The following is a 21,237-nucleotide window of genomic DNA, read 5'->3' on the forward strand; positions in this document are numbered from 1 at the left end:
AAAAAAATTATCAATATTATGATCTGGTTTGAGAGATTAAACAAAAGTTTCGTTAAATTCAGGCCTATCAACCCAATTAGCTATTCAAGTGGAAGAAAGCAATATGTTGTGTATGATGATATTGAATCTGATATGATGACAACAAGATGTGATGTGCCACAAGGATCTATCCTTGGTCCTTTGCTTTTTTATTATATATAAATGATATGTGTAATGTTTCAGATTCTTTGCAGTTAATGTTTGCGGACGACACCAGTATGTTCATGAAGGGTAGAGATCCAGTTGTACTTCAAAATGATTTCCATAAAGAATTTCTGAAATTTTTTGATTGGTTAGACTGTAATAAAGTTGTTCTTAATGCAAAGAAAACAATCTATATGGTATTCACGAAAAGACAGATAGATATCAACGAAATTAAGATTGAAGTTAAAGATTTACGTTTTGATCAAGTTTGTTCGATTCAATTCCTTGGTGTGACTATTGATAACAAACTTAATTGGAACGAATATACTAGTGTCGTCTGCAATAGATTGTCAAAAAATGTAGGGATATTTTATAAATTGCAATTTCTGTCAAGAAAGGTGTTGCTTCTTCTTTATAATACTCTCGTATTACCTCCATTAAACTACTGTGCAATAGCTTGGGCAAATTCAGGCATGACCAATGCCAGGAGATTGTTTTTATTGCAGAAAAAGGTGGTCCGTGTTATTCATCACTGTGATTTTCTTGCCTATATATCGCCTATATCTTTTAATCTGAAGATTTTAAAATCTAATCATATATTATTTTTAAAGTGCAATTTTTTATGTACTTATGTTTTAGGAAGATGCTTCTAAAATGTTTGATTAACTATTTTCAAATGAGTGATAACAGAAGATATGATATGAGAATCAAAGATAAATTTACATTGCCTTATGCCAGAACTATGCCATCATATAATTTCATATTTTTTGATGGACCCAAAATTTGGAATGCTATTCCGGTCGAAATAAGACAGAGTTCATCGCTGAATATGTTTAAAAGAATATTAGGATTCCATGTTTTAAATCTATATGCCGAAATGGTGTGATAAACTTTTCTCTTATAAAATATGTCAGTGTGTGAGTGTGTGCGTGTGTGCGTATGATATGTGTGCATTAATTCATAAAGAAATATATTCAATCAATATTTGATATTCTATGAATGAATTTATGAAATAGTATGGCGACAGAACTTTTATATAAGGCATAGCCTTTCTGTCTGTCTCCGAACACTTTCAAATGTATTGTGTATTCGTAATGTTATACTGATGCTTATTGTGATCATTCTTTTCTTGTTATAATATGGTACGTGTTGTCAATTTTCTGTATTATTCCTCCGTTTTTTACTGAAAGTGTTGAATAAATATGAATCTGAATCTGAATTCAATCTAATCCAATTTAAGAGTATTGCCTTCATTCAAAACAATAGAACATTAAAATTTTTGTGCATATTGAAGTGAATAAAGAGCAAACGAGGAAATTTTGTGTCAAAAAATACCTCTTACCAGCAACAAACAGAAAATGTAATACTAGCAATGGGGGGGGGGGGGGACAAAACCATTGGAAGCAATGAGATAGAACCCCAACATCTTAAAGGGTGTGTACAGTTCTGGTCGAGGTGAGGATTTAGCTTTTAGCGTTTTGCGAGATATTCAGAAACCACTCTATGAGATGTCTAAGAGCATGCAATTCTAAAGGGTATCAAAAGTTTATTTGATGAAAATCGGTTTTGAAATGGCTGAGATATCCAAAATCAAGGTGAAACAAAGAGATCCTAATAAAGTTGTGGCCTGCCGCCTTTTATTATTATCACTTTTTTTTTGATATCTCAGCCATTTCAAGACCAATTTCATCAACTAAACGTTGAATCCTTCTTAAAATTAAATGGTCTTTCATATTTCATAAGAGGTTTCTCATTATCTCACTTAGAAATGTTCAAAACATGAATCCCTTACCTCAACCAGTACTGCACAGTCCCTTTAAATATTAGATAATCATCATCGTATTATATGACGACAACTGAGTGCAGGTTGGGTTGGGTTTTCTTTCTTTTCATGACGTGATTTCGATTTCTTCCCCATTTTCTAAACCGCGTGATTTCGGCGACAGTCTGAAAGTACTATATAGTACAGTGTAGTCTGTCTCCACAGCCTGTGTTGAAGATCTTTCAAAGTTTTGTCGAATATTTCCCGCTCCACAGTGCATCGTGTGCGCTGGTGCGCCAAAACTCGAATGGTCCGAGCTGGCTTTGTTTGGTTTGGTCTTTTCTATGGTTCTCATCCTCCAAGATGTGCAATGTTCTAGCAACAATAACTTGACCTCCGAGCTTGACCTTCAGCAGTTTTACCTTTCAAATATTCTTCTGCTATGCAGTTGAGGTTTAAGCGAAATATGGCTGTCAATACAAACTCTCGCGGTATATTGTAAAGATAATTATGAGATACAAAAAAAAATGTAAAGATTTTTTTTTTTGGCCATCAAAATGTGCATGAAAGATTAAACGTGCATGCAAGCTACAGAAATTACGCACTCAATGTGTGCCTGTCACGCATAGTCAATGGTGGGAAAGAAGGACTTTATATGCACGTCAAAATTCAATTTCTGTTATTTGCACAGCGCAGTTCGTACTTGAACAGATGTTCCACATAATTCATTAAATTTCAAAAGCCATATTTCTTTTTCTTTTTTTGCTTTGCCTTTTAATTACAATCTTTCAAGATGCTTTGTTAATGAGTCATGAATGTAGTTTGAAAGAAAAATGTCATTTGCTGTTCGAGTAGCAGAATTTTAAATTCTTGTTAATTGGTGCTAAATTCACAACTACACATTTTCAGAAAAATACAGTTCCTGTTCCCCTATCGAATTTGCACTATTTTCAATTCAATTCAATTCAATTCAATTTATTCATTTCATAAAATCACATATAAAATATTTACATAAAATAATGTGTGAGTCAAAGGAGGAAATCACGCAAAAGCCTAAGGCTTGGAAATGGAGATTCCCTTTACAATATAGTTTAAAATCACAGTTTTGAATGAAACACGCACACACACACACACACACACACACACACATATATATATATATATATATATATATATATACATATATATATATATATATATATATATATATATATATATCAAAATAGAACTTAGATTAGAGACCGTTACAAAATCAACAATATATTACGATGGAAACAGGAAACAAAACAACGACTGAACTAATACAATATATTACAATACAATAAAATACAAAACAAAACAAACATGCAGGGTATTTGTCAAAGGTTTGTATGGGAATTGCACAATTTTCATCATTCATTCATATATAACAAACAATCAGTACAGATTAAGACAAAGCTGCTTATATTGAGTCATAAAAAGATTCAATGTGTTAGCAGTTTTCAGTTTCATGCTTAACATATCCCACAATTTAGCCCCTTTGTACTTTATTGAGTTGGATTGACTAATTTTCAGACGATAAAATGGTGAAACATACCATTATTTATTTCTGGAATGAGCCAGTTTTCTTTCTGATTAATCATGCAGATACGAATGAATCTAACCAGTTTCATGTAGGTTTTCACTGGTGTGATAACACTGGACTGAAACTCAAAGGTGCAGAAGAAATTATGAAAACATAGTCACAATAATGAATGTATATATATATATATATATATATATATATATATATATCAACTTGATGTTTTATCTTTTTCTTTTATGCCAGAGTTTCCTTTGGGAAATATACTTAAATACGACGTTGGATGCACTGCTTTTTCAGCAGCCTTTAGACAAATTAGTATATAGACAACATGGCTGTATGTTTATAAAATTTATGCATGTGTATCTGTTTGTGCTCTACTGTTGAATGAAACTCAAATACAAGTGTACATGTATCAACATGTGTATTGAGAGATTGCAGCAGTATTTGTGGAACGCATCTGCAAATTTTGACGAAAGTCGATCATTTCTTTGTAAAGTTATGTAATTTCGGGGCAGACACTGATGGAGAAGAGTACTACATTTTGCTAGAAAAGTAAAAATACGTCGAATATTCTTTCTTTTTCATGTCGTTAATCATGCAAATGGTGTAATCTTCTCATCCAATGATGGCGGCACTAACACTTTAAGAGTTCACAACTTCTGAAGATGAATTGTCCGATTTCCCTCAAACTTTGAATTAATATATGTGTTCTAAATGATATTATGTTGCTGCATTCCCTCGATATATATATATATATATATATATATATATATATATATATATAAACAAAGAATGGAAAAACTGACCAGAAACAAGGGATAAAATAGTAACAACTTTGGGCAAAGAAAATGGATTTCCATTTTCCTTTTTATTTCCATTTTCTTTGCTCAAAGTTTTTACTATTTCATCACTTGTTTCTGGTCAGTTTTTCCTTTCTTTGTTTGAATATATTACTAAAAAACAAACAAACAAACAACTGCATCGCTTTGGCAATCCCTCGCATTTATTCCAAAGTTGATTTATATCCTTTGGGTTTATGTCAGGTTAGTGTGTGTGGCACACATACACACGCTATAGCTTCTGACCACACGAGTAAAGAGAATCAAGGGTTATGTGACAAACACCGAACTAGAACTTCCTATCAATTGCCTATGGCTCAGTCGGTAGAGCGCTGGACTAGTAATCTGGAGGTCTCGGGTTCGAATCCCGATGGAAACCCATTTTCTTTGCTCAAAGTTTTCACTGTAGTATACATAAATATTCTCCTCTTTAATGCAAACATCCTGGAAGCTAACAATACTTTGAATGACTGTTGAAACTCAGGGGAAAAAGAAGAGTCATTTTGAACAGGTTTATTTGACTTTTTCCTGAATTTTGGTCGTGTTTATGCATACATTACATCTGTAGAGTTGGAACTATTAAAGCATGAATATGTGTTAGGGATAATAAATATTGTTTTAATGAACATGAAATGAACAATTATCAACAATTGTATGTGTCTTGATTACTCTTGTTTCTACATGTATTTTCATGTGAAGAGTTATGCAAACATGCTTTCACTCACTACTGTACACACACACGCGCACACATTTATATCATGTCCTGTCATGAGAAAATAAAACACTGCAAAATTCACGACGAAATATCAAATTCAACAACTATAAAAAAATACAGTAAGCTATCAAAATATGTATGTATATACATATATATAAATATATATATATATATATATATATATATATATATATATATATATAATACTACATTTATATATTACACGACACTATTAATCACAATGCAGATGGAAGTACACATTTTTCACAGCAAGTTTCTATTTATTTAACCCAAATTCATCAACATACATATATAATGTAGTACATAATTCAATTATGATAAAGATACCTGAAATTGCAACAATAGTTTAACACAATTGCATAAACTGAATAATACTATGGCACTGCAAATCTTTTTTTTTTTTTCATTGTGCAAAAAGACAACTCCTAAAATTAACTAAGGTTGCACTAATTATGGTGGCCTTCATGAACACACAAAAAGTACTTTGATTTAGAGGGATAGAGTCTAGATGAAGCTGTACATGTACTATTTAGTATAGTAATCAATATTGCACTTTTTTCTCTATCTCTATATTCAATACACTCTTGGGATTTTAAATTGAATATACAGCAGAATCTTGATGTAAAGCATATAAATACAAATTCAATAAATTTAAAATGACATAAATAACAATGTTAATGTTAAGGAAAGAATCATTTTTTCTTTTTTCATAAAGAACAACAATCCAACTCAAAGTCATAGCAACCAAGATGCTCGGGAAACTTCAGCTGTATAATCAACACTCATGTCATCAAAATATCTATTGATATCTGACCAGCACATTTAAAACATTTTTTTTTAAAGAATACAAGGTACTAGCAGACAAAGAAACAATGGGACAAGCTGAAGCTTATGCAGTGGAACAGTAAAATTAAATGTCCAACATTTGCTTCTGTAAAAATCACCTATCTGTGACTGTTCTTCTTTGATAAAGAATAAAAGTTTCATATTGTAGGTGATGTATTCATATCACAAGCATTTAGAAATTACACATTGCTAACCTGTGAAACTGTGTGTCTGCAAAGAAAGTCAAATGAAATTTCTTTTGGCACTCTCCAAACAAATATATTTCTCAAATTAACGAAATTCACCAATTTCTTTATGAAAGTACAACATGACTACAAAGTAGTACATGTATTTCAAGACTAAGTGTCTTGCACAAGGTCTTCATATCAACATTTTGTTTCTCATTTGAATACAAGGTAAAGTGAAAACATTTTCGGATGCAAATGAACTTAGAAAGAGCACAAGAAACTGCAAAGGTTTCCAAGGTAAATATAAAGTACAGGCCTGCAACTTTCACATTTTCAAGGACGTGTGATATCATAACAATCTTTATATTTCTGGTAAATTAAGGTAAAAGAAGAATTTGTCTCTGATCCAAAATTACAGTTGTACAGAAAAAAAAAAAACTCAACTATTATTACAAAGTGTAAATCTTTTATTTTCACGATGTAGTAATTTGATCTTGCCCTAACTTGAACTGCTACATATCTACAACGAGCAAAACATGTCCATTCTTTTGAATGCTATTTTAGAAAGTGATCAAAATCTGCATCACTATGGGTATATTGTGTACACATAAAGCTACTATTTAATTGCATAAATATTTTGAAAAAATCAGACAAGTACCTTTCATACTAATGTGGCACACTCATTGGGTATGTGATTACATTTCTGTCTAAGTCTTTTTTTTTAATTTTGAATCAGCAACATCTCACTTTAAACAAAATAAACAAGTGCACATGTACATTATGTGAAACAAGAAAAATGCATATATCATTACTTAATCATTGTTCCTTTAAGCTCTTGATCAAACATGAAATGTTGTGCAGTAAACTAAATGTTCAAATGATCTGCCGGACTTTGTCAAAATGAAAATAAGAGGAACATTGACACATGTTAACCATGACATGTTTACCATCCTATCAGGAATATGTGTGTACATGTCAAAGGTTGTATGTGTGTCATATTTGTGTGTGTGTGCACACATGTGTGTTTTGGACAGGATCTAATAAGGATCTGCTCTTCCAGACAATACTCAATACTACTATCCATGGATCATAGTGTATAATCTTGTATCTTGTCACTTATATATTCTGTACATTTGTATCTTTTCTTTTATGTAATACTGAATAAATGAAATTAAAACTGAATTGCCAGAAATCATGCTTTTGCTAGTGAGGTAACATAGAGGAAAGGAGTGCAAATGAACAGATGTCTAAGATCAAGACAAATATTTTGGGGTGTCTAACGAGTGATGAATATAACATCAATAGCATATGGTGCTCAAAGTACATGGCAATGTACAAATGTATTGCATACACTGTGTGTGATTGTGAGACTGATTGATGTTCACATGACCATAATGCTTGTACATCATAATATTGAATTCCATTGCGTGCTTTGAACACCTATTAGCATAGAAAACCCCAAACTGTTGAACACACTGTCCAAAGTCCCTGGCACAGAAAGGGTTAACCTATTGGCCCAACTTCACGAAGGTGGTACAAATGAAACCATGGTTTAAATCATGGACAAAAACCATGGAGCGCCAAGTGTCGCACGGAATATTTCGTTACAAAATTGGACATTTCGTCGATGAAATGATTATTTTGTAACGAAATGACAACATTTTGTAACTAAATGAACATTTCGTCCATGAAATGATAATTTCGTTAACGAAATGGTCATTTTATCGACGAAATGACCAATTTCGTAACAAATTGACAATTGGCGACAATTGGCGCTCCATGGTTTTTGTCCGTGGTTTAAACCATGGTTTCATTTCACCTTCGTGAATTCGGGCCATTGAGGACGGGCTGATTGTGCTACAACACACATTTCCCATAGACACTTGCCCAAGTATACTCTGGACTCGTCTTTAATGGGTTAACATCTAGTTTGCCCACCACCTCAGCTGACTTTCTCTGTGGTTGGATACCTAACTTGAGGGCTGAAGAAATCATCACACTACCCTTCTTTCCATGATATTTGCCATTCTGCAGACATTATGCACTACCAAGACAGCAAGCCAAATTAGTAAACACTATATACCAATCCTTTATTAATTTAAGCACATGTGCAGGCATAAATGTCCACTCAAACTGTCGGCAAACACTTGTGAAGTTATACAAGTTTTGGGGTTTTTTCACCTTGACTAGCATGCTAGCAACCTCCCCACCTCCCCCCCCCCCCCCCCCAAAAAAAAAAAAAAAAAAAAAAAAAAACAGCATAGAAGCAAAGAAAAGAAATTCCTATGTTGGATAGATGTCTGATCATAATATTCTTAAATCAATGAAAATACGTAATCTGAATGAGGAGGTCCAAAAGTTCACATCTTCAGTAGATGAAACAGTGTCTCAGCATGCAGTAATGGTAGTGATACAATTAGTGGTAACTACAATAGCACTAAAATATGCACTTATATAAATGACTGGCAAGCAAAGCTTAACCCATTAGTAACTGAACTGCACAAAATCACCCATCCGTTTTTTCCTCTATTTTTTATGCTTTACCATTTTTACTGTTTCATATAGAATTTATAATTATGTATTAGGTCAAGTTTGAAGGGACGTAATAATGAAATGGCTTGGCAAGTTACACCTGAGTGCATGGTGCATATAAAGAACTTTTTTTTTTCTGCCAGTGACAAATTTGCAAAGTTTAATCGCTATATTTCCTGGACTCACAATGAATCAAGTACTGAAACATTTCTATTTTCCAACCAAAGTAATGCACAAATACTAATGTGCTTGAATACAAGTATGCCATGAAAAAAAAAAAGTTACATAAAATACATATATGCACAGATGGAATGGTATACATACCCTAACATTGCATAACTAAAGAATAATCAACAAGGTATACAATGTAGCAACTTTGTTTTAAAATGTCCAATAACTTACACATGATTATATGACTTTAACCAAAGTATAGCTTTAAAGGGACTGTACAGTACTGGTTGAGGTGGGGATTCGTGAGATGATGAGAAACCTCTTATGAAATATGAAAGAGCATGTAATATTAAGAAGAATTCAAAGTTTATTTGATGAAAATTGGTTTTCGAATGGCTGAGATATCCAAAAAAGTGATAATAATAAAAGGCGACAGGCCACAACTTTATTAGGATCTCTTTGTTTCACCTTGTTTTTGGATATCTCAGCCATTTCAAAACCGATTTTCATCAAATAAACTTTTGATACCCCTTAGAATTGCATGCTCTTTGACATCTCATAGAGTGGTTTCTGAATATCTTGCAAAACATTAAAAGCTAAATCCTCACCTCGACCAGAACTGTACACACCCTTTAAGCAATTTATTATATGTTCAATCAGTTATAATCCAGCTGGATAAATGTTGCAATTTCACAGGGGTATATGTACAATTGAGAATTTCTCTATCCAATTCATTCTATTTTCTCTGCACTTTTTTTGTTTGTTCCACTTCATATTCACCAGAAATGCCTTTCGTTATAGTTCTTTACATCATCATGTCAACATTTTTCAAGGGCAGCCACAGTGCAAGATATTGTAAAACCAGAAGTTATTATGAGCATAAAAATTGTGTGAATTTTGCGAGGAGCCAAGATTTGCGATAGTAAAAATGCCCATGAAAGTGTTGTCTACACAAAGCATTGAATGGCACTGATGATTCACAAAACATTCAGTGTATTTGGTTTTACAGTACACTTTCAGAAGTGTTGTAGCAAAAATCATATTGCATCAAAACTGGTGTATCATTTGATTTTTTCCAAAGGATTTCATCATGCTACTTACATTCTGTGGAATTCATACTTCATTGTGTCTAGGCTGAATGCTGCTGTAATTTTGTATTCTTTTTGGAAGTGAATGTTTCACATACACAGTTTATTATTATGCATAAAGCTGGAACCAATTCATTACCGGCAGGAGAGTCACCAATGTTGACTGCTGTATTTACTAAGCGAACTTTCCACCCCACCCCCCACAAAAAGATCATCATGAGACCATGTGGTTGCCTGGCAACGGGTCAGACCAGCCAGCTGTTGCCATGTACATTGTATTTGTAATGTTTACACTCACAATACCTTATGGCTAAAAAATCAATAATGACATTTACAACCCCAACTATTTACCCTGAATGTGCTTCCAAATGAAAAAAAAAAAAATCAGCATTGTCAATCTACCATTTTACTTGGTAGGAATCACAGAAATAATCTAAACAGTATCATAGACCAAAGCAAAATGAATGAATGAATGAATGAATGAATGAATGAATAAATAAAACTGCATTTTGATCAATGTAATCCAGTTTCAGAAACATAAGAAGATCAGCCTTAAGTGAAAATTAATTGCAAAATAAATAAGGCCAACTATTCTAATTTGTTACAAACAGATTATTCATCATGCAATGCCTTCCCCAGCTGATCAAATAAACTTTCATGTGCACAATTACTATTAACCATGAGTTTTCATGTGTGCAATTCCATGGATAGATAAAATTACTTGGAGAATGTGTCTAGCTTATCAATACTGCAAAGCCATGTGTTAGTGTTAAAGTTATTGTTCCTCCTGTTTTCATGAGGGGATAAACACAACTTTTAAAATTCTATATATATATATATATAAACACCCAACAATCTAGGATGACAGATCTTTGGCAAGTGGGAAAAATATGAATAAATGAGTCATTAGGTCAGGAAAATACAAAACAAAGAAAACTTACAACCTGAAGAAATCCTCCACAAATCATCATTTAAATGACTTTTTTTTAATCATACTATGTAGGATCTTAAATATGAGCCAAGCCCAGAGTGCGCTGATAGAGACTTATTACTGTACCACCCCCTCAAAGGCAGGTCACTGCTAGTGCTCGTAATCCCCAACCATCATGCTGAATTATGTTGGTGTTGTAGATGGGTTCTTTCTTGGCACATACATGTATGTTGAAATTGCACATTCTCGGTCATAATTTGCCATACTCTTTTTCCCAGTAATGGAATCACGATTACACAGACGTTCTTGTTGGTGAAGACATGTATGAACAATTCCAATGTCTGCAAAACACGAGCAAATTGTTTGCTACATTGTTGTACATATACGGCTGCCAATATTCACACTTCCAAACCAAAGAGATTCTCCACAGAGCATTCATTAAGAAGATACTTGCATGTCACACGCATTTCAGTGTGCAAAGACATTTCCCAAATAAGGGAGAGTCTGATATTCTCTTACCCAGATGTGAAAACATATTGACGTTTTCAGGAAACCTCCTGCAGAATCACAAGGCCCGGTCAGACTGACAAAAGATCAAGAAGTTTAAGATCGCGATCTTTAAGATCATCAAGTTTTGCCAGAGAGACCAAACTTTTTGCGAAACTTCCCACTGCAACTAGGGATTTCCCCCCCCCCCCCCCAAAAAAAAAAAAAAAAAAAAAACTTCTCGATCTTTTGCCAGTGTGACTGCTAGCAACTGAAACTTCGCGATCTTTTTCACGTGACCAGTCCACCACCTGTTTGTGGGCAGTGTCTCCGAAGTGCAAGGTCATTAAATTGTCACATGCAGGTGTACATTGTTATGACCCAATCACTAGCCACAGACGGCTTGCTCTTTCTTCTTTCTTTACATACTAATGACCCAAACTTCTCAATCCAAAGATCGAGAAGTTTGGCCACTAGTGTAACCACACAACAAAAAATCGCAAAGACTTTGCAATTTTAAGCTTCTCAATCTTTTGCCAGACACACACGCATGCATTTCACTTGGAAATATTTAGCATTTAACATCAGCACTGCAGGTGCTGGCATGGCATTATGTCATAATGGCAAACTTCTATTAAACCCACATTGATTTCTTTGATGCCCAGACTCTCCAGTTTAGCCTTACTTCATTCCAACAAAGGTGGCAGTCTTCATTTTTTCTCCCTGGTATGATTGATTGCACTTGAACATACTATAAAATTGCTACTTTTGATGGGACTTGTATTGGCCAGCACCATTGAAAATAAATCAATTGCCATTTCTATACAATTGTAAGTGATACAGCACACTTTTGCATATAAGCACTTCATGAAAGGAAACCTTAACAAAACTTTATACAGTGGGCTCCCATTATAAAGAAGTCCTCGGGACCGGCAGTTTTCTTTTGTTATATTGAAATTTCGTTATAACCTAACAAATATAAAATGAAAATACATCGTTGTATCCGGAATTTCGTTACAACCATGTTCGTTATAACAGGAGTGCACTGTATATTTTCTAGATATATATCTTACATTTCAAGACTTTTCCTGAGGCAGTAACTGGTCACAATTTTGTCTCCAATGCTGCATATCTCAAAAGAAAATATTAAAGCTAATGATATTGCATAGTGGGCAGCACGCACTGAATCATTTCTATGTTATAGAGCAGGACAGTCAAATATTGCCTCTTTCAGCCTACATAGCGTACATCAAGTAAACATGGTCCAAGTTTTGTAATTCACTGATATTCTTCAATGTGCTTCTAATATGCACTGCATCATGCTAATGTGTATGAAAAGATAAACCTGTTTAGCATTCCTTAGTGCATTTTGAAATTCACAGATCTCATATTTTACACACTGCCTTATTTCAGAAGCCAGGAAAACATAAAATTCAGCCTTCACATGGAGAAAAAATAAAATCTGGATGACTAAATATAGTACTTGTACTATAATGTATTTAAAAAGCAACTTGCAAACACCGCCACTTTACATACATAATGAAAGAAAACCTTCCATAGCATGTGGTGTTTGTATCAATTCACATAACACATCTCAATCACAAGGTGTATTTCCTACAGTCAAAGTATGTAATGGTTTATAGCATTTGCTATAAACATTTACATTTGTTGTACATTAGAAAAATCACTCTGTGTCATAAATGCATTCACATTGAATTCATGAACAATTTGTATAATCAGCTCTTAAGGTAATCTTAAAAACATTACTTCATATCAATGATATTTTTTGTTGATGTTCTCTTTTAAATCAGGTCTCTACCTTGACCCACTCATTTTCCATACAAATTGTTTACCAACATTTTCCATTAAATTTGATTTGTGTGTGAGCAACTCATATATTTTCAGATAATATGAAGAGATCATAATGGTGTATAATCTATTCATACATATAGTCTATTCATGCATTCAGATAACAACATCTAACTAGTGGAATGTTTGAAATGGGGATTCACATACAAAAACAGAACAGAAAAGAACAGGACATTCTTTATACATAAAGTATGAAGACTCAAGTCTGATCAGAGGATTATTCTATTTAATGATATTTGTACATGTACAGGTAACAGGTAATTTACCTGTGCTCATATGTTCATTCAAATCAAGTGTTCCTTTAACATCATACATAGGCTATACAAACATCAACATATTAAGCTGACATCTAGACTAAAATCAAAATAGCTACAAACTTAGACATGTCTTCAGTGAAAAAATGATATCAATATCATACTACAACAAAATTCATTCAGGTTTTTCTACACTGATTTGTTCTACATTCATGTGCTGCCGTTACAAATGTTGACGACCTGTTGAGCTCTTTTCTGTGGAGCGTGTCTTGGTGGAAAAATAGACAGTTTGATAACATGTTCTTCCTGATATCAAACCATTCCTTTCACTGTTTCCTACATAAAGTTTACAATCAAAGAATGAGCAGTTCTTGTGCTAGCCTGTTGTTTACATCATCATCATCATCATCACCTCCACTGTCTTTTGTTACCACAAGCATCCTTCTCAACTAACCATCCCTTTTATACAAACTATAGTACAGGCGACTCCCGTTATAACGACGTCCTCCTGACGGGCAGTTTTCTTTCGTTGTACTGAAATTTCTTTATAGCCAAACAGTACTGCATAATTTATAATGATATAATACTGTAAAAGTGGAAATTTTTGCGGTGTTGAAATTTTCGCGCATTTCGCGCAACCAGAAACTAGCGCGAAAATAAAAGCACACAAATAGTTTTGCTTGCCATGTGTTCCAGTAGCTGATGGCTTGATTCCGCGACTTAAAAACATGCGAAACTCTTCTCACTCGGCCAAGCGCGAAAATATCCACTTTTACAGTACACAAAAAGAATGTGATAATTTTGGGACCGGAATTCTTACTTCGTTGCAACAAGAATTTCATTGTAACCGTGTTCATTATAATGGGAGTGCACAGAAATTCCTTCCACCTACCTCTTGCTCAAATCACCAATATTTGTATCAGCACCTTCCTTCAATTAACCACCACCACCACCACCACCTGCATCACCATTTTCTTCCGTGGCTGCATCTGAGTCGGGTCCCAGATCCTCCACCCGGCTCCATCGGCCGACCGTCTCCAGTACCTCTTGGCTCCCGTCCAGGAAGTCGTCCTGCATGAAGATGGGGGCGTACTGGATGTGGTTGCGCGGGTGGCGCCAGGACTGCACCTTCTGGTAGACGGCCCAGGCGCCAATCAGGATGCTGAGGGAGATGAGGATGATCACCACGACGATGCCGGAGACGGCCCTCGGCGTCATCTCAAACTCATGCGGTTTCTGGGTGCAAAGACAGGTGAGTTAGGACACATTCTTTTCTTTACATTTGACTCATTTCAAGTCATTATATTTGGCACATCACATAATCTCCAGAACATTGCCACATTTGCCACTTTTTCATGGGTGTACTACATTGCAAATTGCAGCTCATAAGACAATTTCACGAGTGGTTGAATTCACGATCAACAACAATATTGCGGAATAAAGAAAGAAGTATTATTACTCTTCAAGAGAAATGTGAGATATTTCCCACTTAATCGACAATTTTATACGATGCATTTGTGTTAAAGGAAGTTATATCTTCACAAGTATGTAATTTGGTGAATATGGTTCCACTCGCAAAGTTCGAGAAAGTAAAATCACTACGAAATATACTACCTGGTATGTGTACAGTATTTGGAAATCAAGACTTGTGCACAAGGACTATTTAACAGTGATCTGTAAGTATTCTTTCACCATGAATGTCAGATAATGACCTCTATCATTCTAGTGTCAGTAATTTCATGAATTTGACATTTTTTTTTTTCTTTCTCCAGATTCTTAGCTTTCAATCAAAACGTAATTTGTCCCACAATTTTTCACAGGAAAACAGCAGGCAAACATAGAAAGATAAGGAAGCCATACAGTAGTCACAAACGAAGAAAGTCACCTTTGAAGTGTAGTTGGAGTCAAGCTTGAAGTGATTGCAAAAGAAATATCCCAAATTTTTAAATTTCAAAATATCCTTCTGGAAATAATAGACCTTGAAATTAGAGAGCAAAATAAGATTTTTTCTACATTTTTTTTTCTCCAGATGAATGCCTGTGACTTTAACATTTATGATAGTAATCCTTCAATGCATGCATAATACAGTGTCAAACACCATAAACATAGAAGGTTCAACAATATCATGATATCAGTGAAGATTTTCCTGGATGTATCTGTCTGAATGAAGAGTATTAAGAATATGAGGTCTTACACAAGGCACGACAAACACAGCCTCTGCATTTGACTCTCTTTATTACAATGATCGCTGATCAAACATTTTGGAAACATGATTAGAGTGAGCAGTACTGCAAAGATTTGTGGTTTAAAGATATTTGATCAAATGTAGTAATTTTTTTTTGTCAGACAGGAAAAAAAATGCAAAGCTCCCTCGTGTAAATGCACAAGATATCCCTTTGGCCATCACATGATGAGAATTGGCCAATAAAATGATTAGGATTGTGTTCGATATTTATATTACAAGTTCATCCTCACCATAATGGGCCCACTGGAGTGAGTTTTCATCACCTGCTCGGATGTTGTGCCCATTCGGGCGGGGAGATGAGATTCAAAGAGGGCACGGACAGCCTGCGCCTCCGACATCTCCAGCTTGTTCAGCAGAGACTCAAATGTTCTGATGAGACAACATCAACAAACATTCAATGATATGTGATGCCAAAACAACAACAACAACATCAATGATAATAATAACAGACTGACACTTATTCAGCGCAAAATCAATTAAAACTGTTCTTAATGCGCCTTGTATACAGCTCTCCAATGTTGTTATTCATACAATAAAAATAGGTATTGCAACTGATTGACAAATTGCCCTACATCGCTGCATGCTATAAGGATTAAGACTAACACTTGCTGTCGGGTGAAAGCTCGGTGGTCTAGTGGAGTTGATGCCTGTCCGGTGATCAGGAGGTCATAGGTTCGAATCCTGCTCGAGTATGCACGCCCATGATTTTTTGTCATGGCTACTACTAAAACACTGATCAATTCAGTGCTTAATTATGTCGATGTAGGGCAATTTGTCAGTCAGTTGCAATGAAAACATCTCAACAGAAGAATTTCATGAATTTGAATAAAAATAAGTATGTCTTTAAGTTTAAAACAAAGAAATAAATCGAGATTAGCAGACCCCCCCCCCTGCAGTGCCCCGATATAAACTGCCATCATAACGAACAAGAAGAGAAAAATGGGGAAAAAACTACAAACATTGCACTAGTGTGTCACAGTGTCTCACCTTTCAGAATTATCAAGAGCCGCTTACAAAAATAAAAATAAACTGAGAATAGCAGACCCCCCCCCCCCCCCAATGAACTGAAAAAAAGTACTGTGTATTACTATTGTCTCAAACAAAGAAAATGGGGGGGGGGGGCACTAAAAACATTGTACCTAGCAGAGTATCACCTTTCAAAATTATTGACTGATTTTTCCATAACCCGCTAAAGAACCACAAAACCCAAGGCAAAGCATCTCAGTGAACAGATGAACGAGAAAATAACACCTTGCAGGGAGAAAGAGGACATATCATCCATCCATCACTGTTTTAATAGAGATGCTCATGAAAACAGGAACATAAGGTTAATAAAGCTTCCTCTTTCCTAAAAACAACAACAATAGCAGCAGCAACAACAACACCAACAACAGCAACAACAAAAACAAACTAGGAATAAGTCTCTGGTATGTAATCATTATCACTACCATACACATGTCAAAGGACTTACTTCACTGGATCCACCCACAGATCTGGGCTGCATTTTACCAGTGTGCTAAGAGCATCTGCCTGCATCTGGAAGGAAACAAACATTACAATACCACCTCTTTAACAGACATCCAGTAGTAATACTCTGTTAAATGACAACTACCTCTAGTATGACTGCCTTTCCTAAAATTTGAATGTTACAATCCTCTGGTTCAAGGAGTTGTGTCATTATATTCCTTCATAGCACACTGTATCAAATTCTTGCCAGTAAAAACAAACAAACAAACAAAGAAACACACAAACACACAAATAAAAGTTTTCCTTTCACATACTTATTTTTTTTTCTTTTCTTGTTCCGTTCCTTTTTCTCCTCTAAGCACCTTTTTTCATGGATTGTTGTTCTACAGAAATGTTTACTAACTATTCATCTTTTTTCTTCAGATGAAGAAAAGTTGTTTCCCAAACTTTCAGTGTATTATCATAATCATTATAATCTACTCGACTAAGAAACAACGCAGTACATCAGAACAAATACAATGATTCACACTTGTGTCTTTCATCCAGTGTCTTTAGATACTATATGTGACCCTGCACCACAAAACACACAAAAAAGTTGCCAGACATGGATTTTTAGTTAAGGGCAGATTCTGAAAGTGCAGACTCTAAGTTATAAAATGATGTACACGTGTATAACTCAACTCAAATGGACTCTGCTATTAAACCTATCTAAATACTAGAAAGAAAGGACACACTCTGGAAAAGAGTGAACTGACAAAAGAGGCTCAGAAGTACAGGGTCTATTCAAGCACTTAATCTTCACGAAGCCGTGCTAGCTGTGCAATGAAAGGGACAAAACACAGGAAGTAGACCACCAGAGCAACAACAATGAAGGGATTATCAGATTAAGCTGAAATTGAAAATGTTCTATCAACACATTCTGCCCATGATTACTGCCAACTTTCAATGCAGTAGAATTATTCAGTCAAAAGTTCTTGGACATGAAAGTGAAGAGTGTGTAAAGGATTTCAAGAAATAAAAAGGGGACTGTAAGAAGTACCTAATCATTCTACTCTCCCCCAAAAATGGGTTTTGTAAAAACTGCTGAAAACACACTTTCCCATTCATGTTATGATCCCAAACTTACACATACTATAGAAGAAGAATTGTTCTCCCAGAAAATATGGAAAACCCAAGATTGACTTGGTAGACCCATTTCACCTTTTTTGAGTCCTCACGTAAAATCAAGGGTGCGATTTTTTGTTCGTTTTGTGATGCACGGTCACATATTGTAGATAATTTTACCATGCCTTAGCCTTCATATACCGGTATGTATTCCTCCCTTACCCTGGTACATTTAGATACTGTATCACCAATCCTGAATTGTTATATGGACCATGTACTCTTATTTTGTGTATTTTTGAATTACCAGAGATATTTCAGTAAAGATTTATAATGTCCTACCTCCATTGTCTCAAGTACAGCTCTGCTTTCTTTTCAAAAAGTCATTTATTTATCTACTCTTTTTTTTTATTTGCAAAAGACAGCACAGATAAACTTTGGTCAAAACATCAATAACTTTCTTTACTATGGGTATTGATAGTAAAAATGACATTTTTGACACCAAAAATTTTGGTGTGTACTTACACATAAGTACATCTATGGGAAGAAGTTGGTTTGTGCACTTATCTATAAATAAGGTACATAGTTTTCAAATTTGATTCTCCATAATACTTTGTTTGATGTCCAGTCGAGCCACCAGGCTTCATGTAACACACATGAAATGGATACAACATCAGATATTATCCTCAAAACTGAACAAGAGCAATAATAAGTTTGTAGGGAGAAAAGTACATATTGCAGCACATTTGACTAAATCCAACATAAAAATGAAACCAAATTTTTTTGGATCTAGAAACTAAGAAATAAATATCTAAACCTTGTATGTAATGCTTGTTACCATGGGCACCATAAATGCACAACTGATATAAACTGCCAATACAATGCATGTGCTAAACAAGAATTGATGTTCATCTAAGGAATTGTTCAAAATGTCATTGATTACTAGTTTTTCCTGTCATACAGGCTCTCAAAAAGACCTCCGGATAGAGTATTTTGATTGATTTCAGACAAAATTTTGGGAACCATGTCATGGTTTCATCCATTCACCAGTACTGCAAAAGTAGGCCTACATGTGTGACTGTTACTACCCACAAAGCTGTACAGATGAGGAACACTCAAGCGAAGTCCCATTATCCTTGAATACCTTTGAAGAGGTTGGCCCACTTAGAACATTCCATGCTGTGATGGTGCTGATGATGCAGCTATCCAAACCAGATTCTGTGGTATTTTCACCCGCAGTTGGACATGTGGCGTTGTGCAGGACCTGAAGATGACCTGAGACTCTGGTTGCCGAGTCCTCATCTTGGATTAGCAGCTGGGAACAGTGAAAAAGGAAGCAGGAGTGATGTATACTGTACATTGCTTTATGTAACAATTGTGTTGGATGCCACCTACAATCTAAACATCTTACTCTAATAGCACATATTAAGTTCTTTGATACTACATGTAATTCCTTTAAAAACATGCAAACTGCATGACAGTGTAAATCCACTTTGAAATGTAGTTATAGGGATTAGTGGGCTCTTTTTGCTTTCCATTTGATACAAGTTATGTTTAAGACCACAAATAATTTCCCACCATGAACCATTTGATACTGCATGTTCTAAGAAGGTCAAATAAACTAAAAATTAGGAGATAGAATCTGTCTTTGTGAAATTTGCCATCATATCTGAGATAAGCTACTTTTGTGTCCTGGCTTGAGGCATCTTATTGAGCACCAATTTACTTCACAATCTGGAAAAACAGACAAAAAGATGTAAATTATCTGCAAACAATTCAAAATGAAGTAAAATTTGCATATAAATTATTGATCAGGTCACCATACAACATCATGACATAGATCTCTACAGTGTATTTCACAGCATTAGTTCTCACAAGCATTGCAGATGAATAGTCATTACTGGATGTACATGCCCACAACAAACAGGAAGACTGACAATATGAGTGATTAATGTTTACCTTCCCCCACCCTGTCATGGTTGAAAAAGGTTCACAAATGGCACCGGTAAAGCAGCAGTAGTCAAACCACCAAGGTTCCATGCGTTCCGGAGACAACTCCTTCAGGTCATCCATGGCGTAGCAAACGGGTAAAACTAAAATTGATGACCGATTGGAGGAAATTCGCGACCATCTTGACCTAACCCAGGGCAGCTGTGCCCTTCCCTTCTCAGCAACTCTCGCACATTCTTTTGTCACTCTGCATTTTGGCAGCCATTTGCTGGAAAATTCTGCATAGTCTGCGACGACCTGCCTCAAGATTACATCACCATGGTTCTCGGCACTATAACAGGCAGGAAAACCTACCTGGCCAAAACACCTTGACCTCATCACATTTCCGAAGTCAGAATTATTAAATAAAGAAGACGGTCTCGCTGTCACGGGTGCTACCTTGGCCTGTGATCTTGGCACCGGTACCCTTGTGGATTTCCTGCGGCTTGGCCAGGGGCCGATCTCCTCGGGCGAGCCGTCTCGCAGTGGAGGACAGGCACTACGATGGTCATTGGTGTTATACACGGTGTTGCTTCGGCGACCAACTCTGAAATTCAGTGCAGATAATTTTGAGGCAAACTTGGCGAAGAAATAACCAGGCTCAATAGTTTCAGTATCATTTTCTTCAGTACCACCTGAACTTATCGCCTGATTAGTCAACGAGAAGTTGATGGAAATTATAATCGAAATGATGTAAATGTGACGTTTCGGCGTCATCCTGTCCCTGCAGAACTGAGTTCCGGTAGATGTTGACAGCGCTTATCGCTGGCTCCGCATCATCATCCAGTACATGACAGCACACACATGCACACAGCACATCTCTTCTGTTTTCATCGATTTTTATCTATGCAGATAACAAAATCCTTCGATGAAGACCCCTTGAAATTTGTCACATGATATTTTGTAAAAGAAATCACTTAACAGTCACTTTACAGATTTATAGAGGAATTTTATGTTGGTTTCACTTACGAAATTGGAATTGTGACTTATACCATAGGTATTTATTG

The 21,237-nt window shown here is 35.3% G+C and overlaps 1 protein-coding gene across 1 annotated transcript; it reads right to left on the bottom strand.

The window, feature by feature from the left end:
* Positions 1-14,364: 14,364 nt before the first annotated feature.
* On the bottom strand, positions 14,365-20,964 carry LOC139716599 (uncharacterized). The gene is made up of 5 exons (XM_071628125.1): positions 20,201-20,964; positions 19,386-19,556; positions 17,145-17,209; positions 15,904-16,042; positions 14,365-14,664 (listed from the first exon to the last, which is right to left on the bottom strand). Exons 1-5 carry the CDS (start codon positions 20,945-20,947, stop codon positions 14,365-14,367), a joined length of 1,422 nt encoding a protein of 473 aa, XP_071484226.1. The 5' UTR covers positions 20,948-20,964.
* Between the last annotated feature and the right edge of the window lie 273 nt (positions 20,965-21,237).

The sequence above is a fragment of the Diadema antillarum genome, unplaced genomic scaffold (assembly GCF_040938485.1).
Source record: "Diadema antillarum isolate AM-2024a unplaced genomic scaffold, OU_Dant_1.0 scf00000067, whole genome shotgun sequence".
In the NCBI taxonomy this organism is placed as follows: Eukaryota; Metazoa; Echinodermata; class Echinoidea; order Diadematoida; family Diadematidae; genus Diadema; species Diadema antillarum.

Excerpts from the sequence above, each read along its gene's own strand:
- LOC139716599 (XM_071628125.1), bottom strand. The coding sequence starts at position 20,947 with ATGACGCCGAAACGTCACATTTACATCATTTCGATTATAATTTCCATC. Across the intron at positions 19,557-20,200 it reads CCATGACAGGGTGGGGGAAG|CTGCTAATCCAAGATGAGGA; the intron begins GTAAACATTAAT and ends CACTGTTCCCAG. Across the intron at positions 14,665-15,903 it reads ACTCCAGTGGGCCCATTATG|AAACCGCATGAGTTTGAGAT; the intron begins GTGAGGATGAAC and ends CTTTGCACCCAG.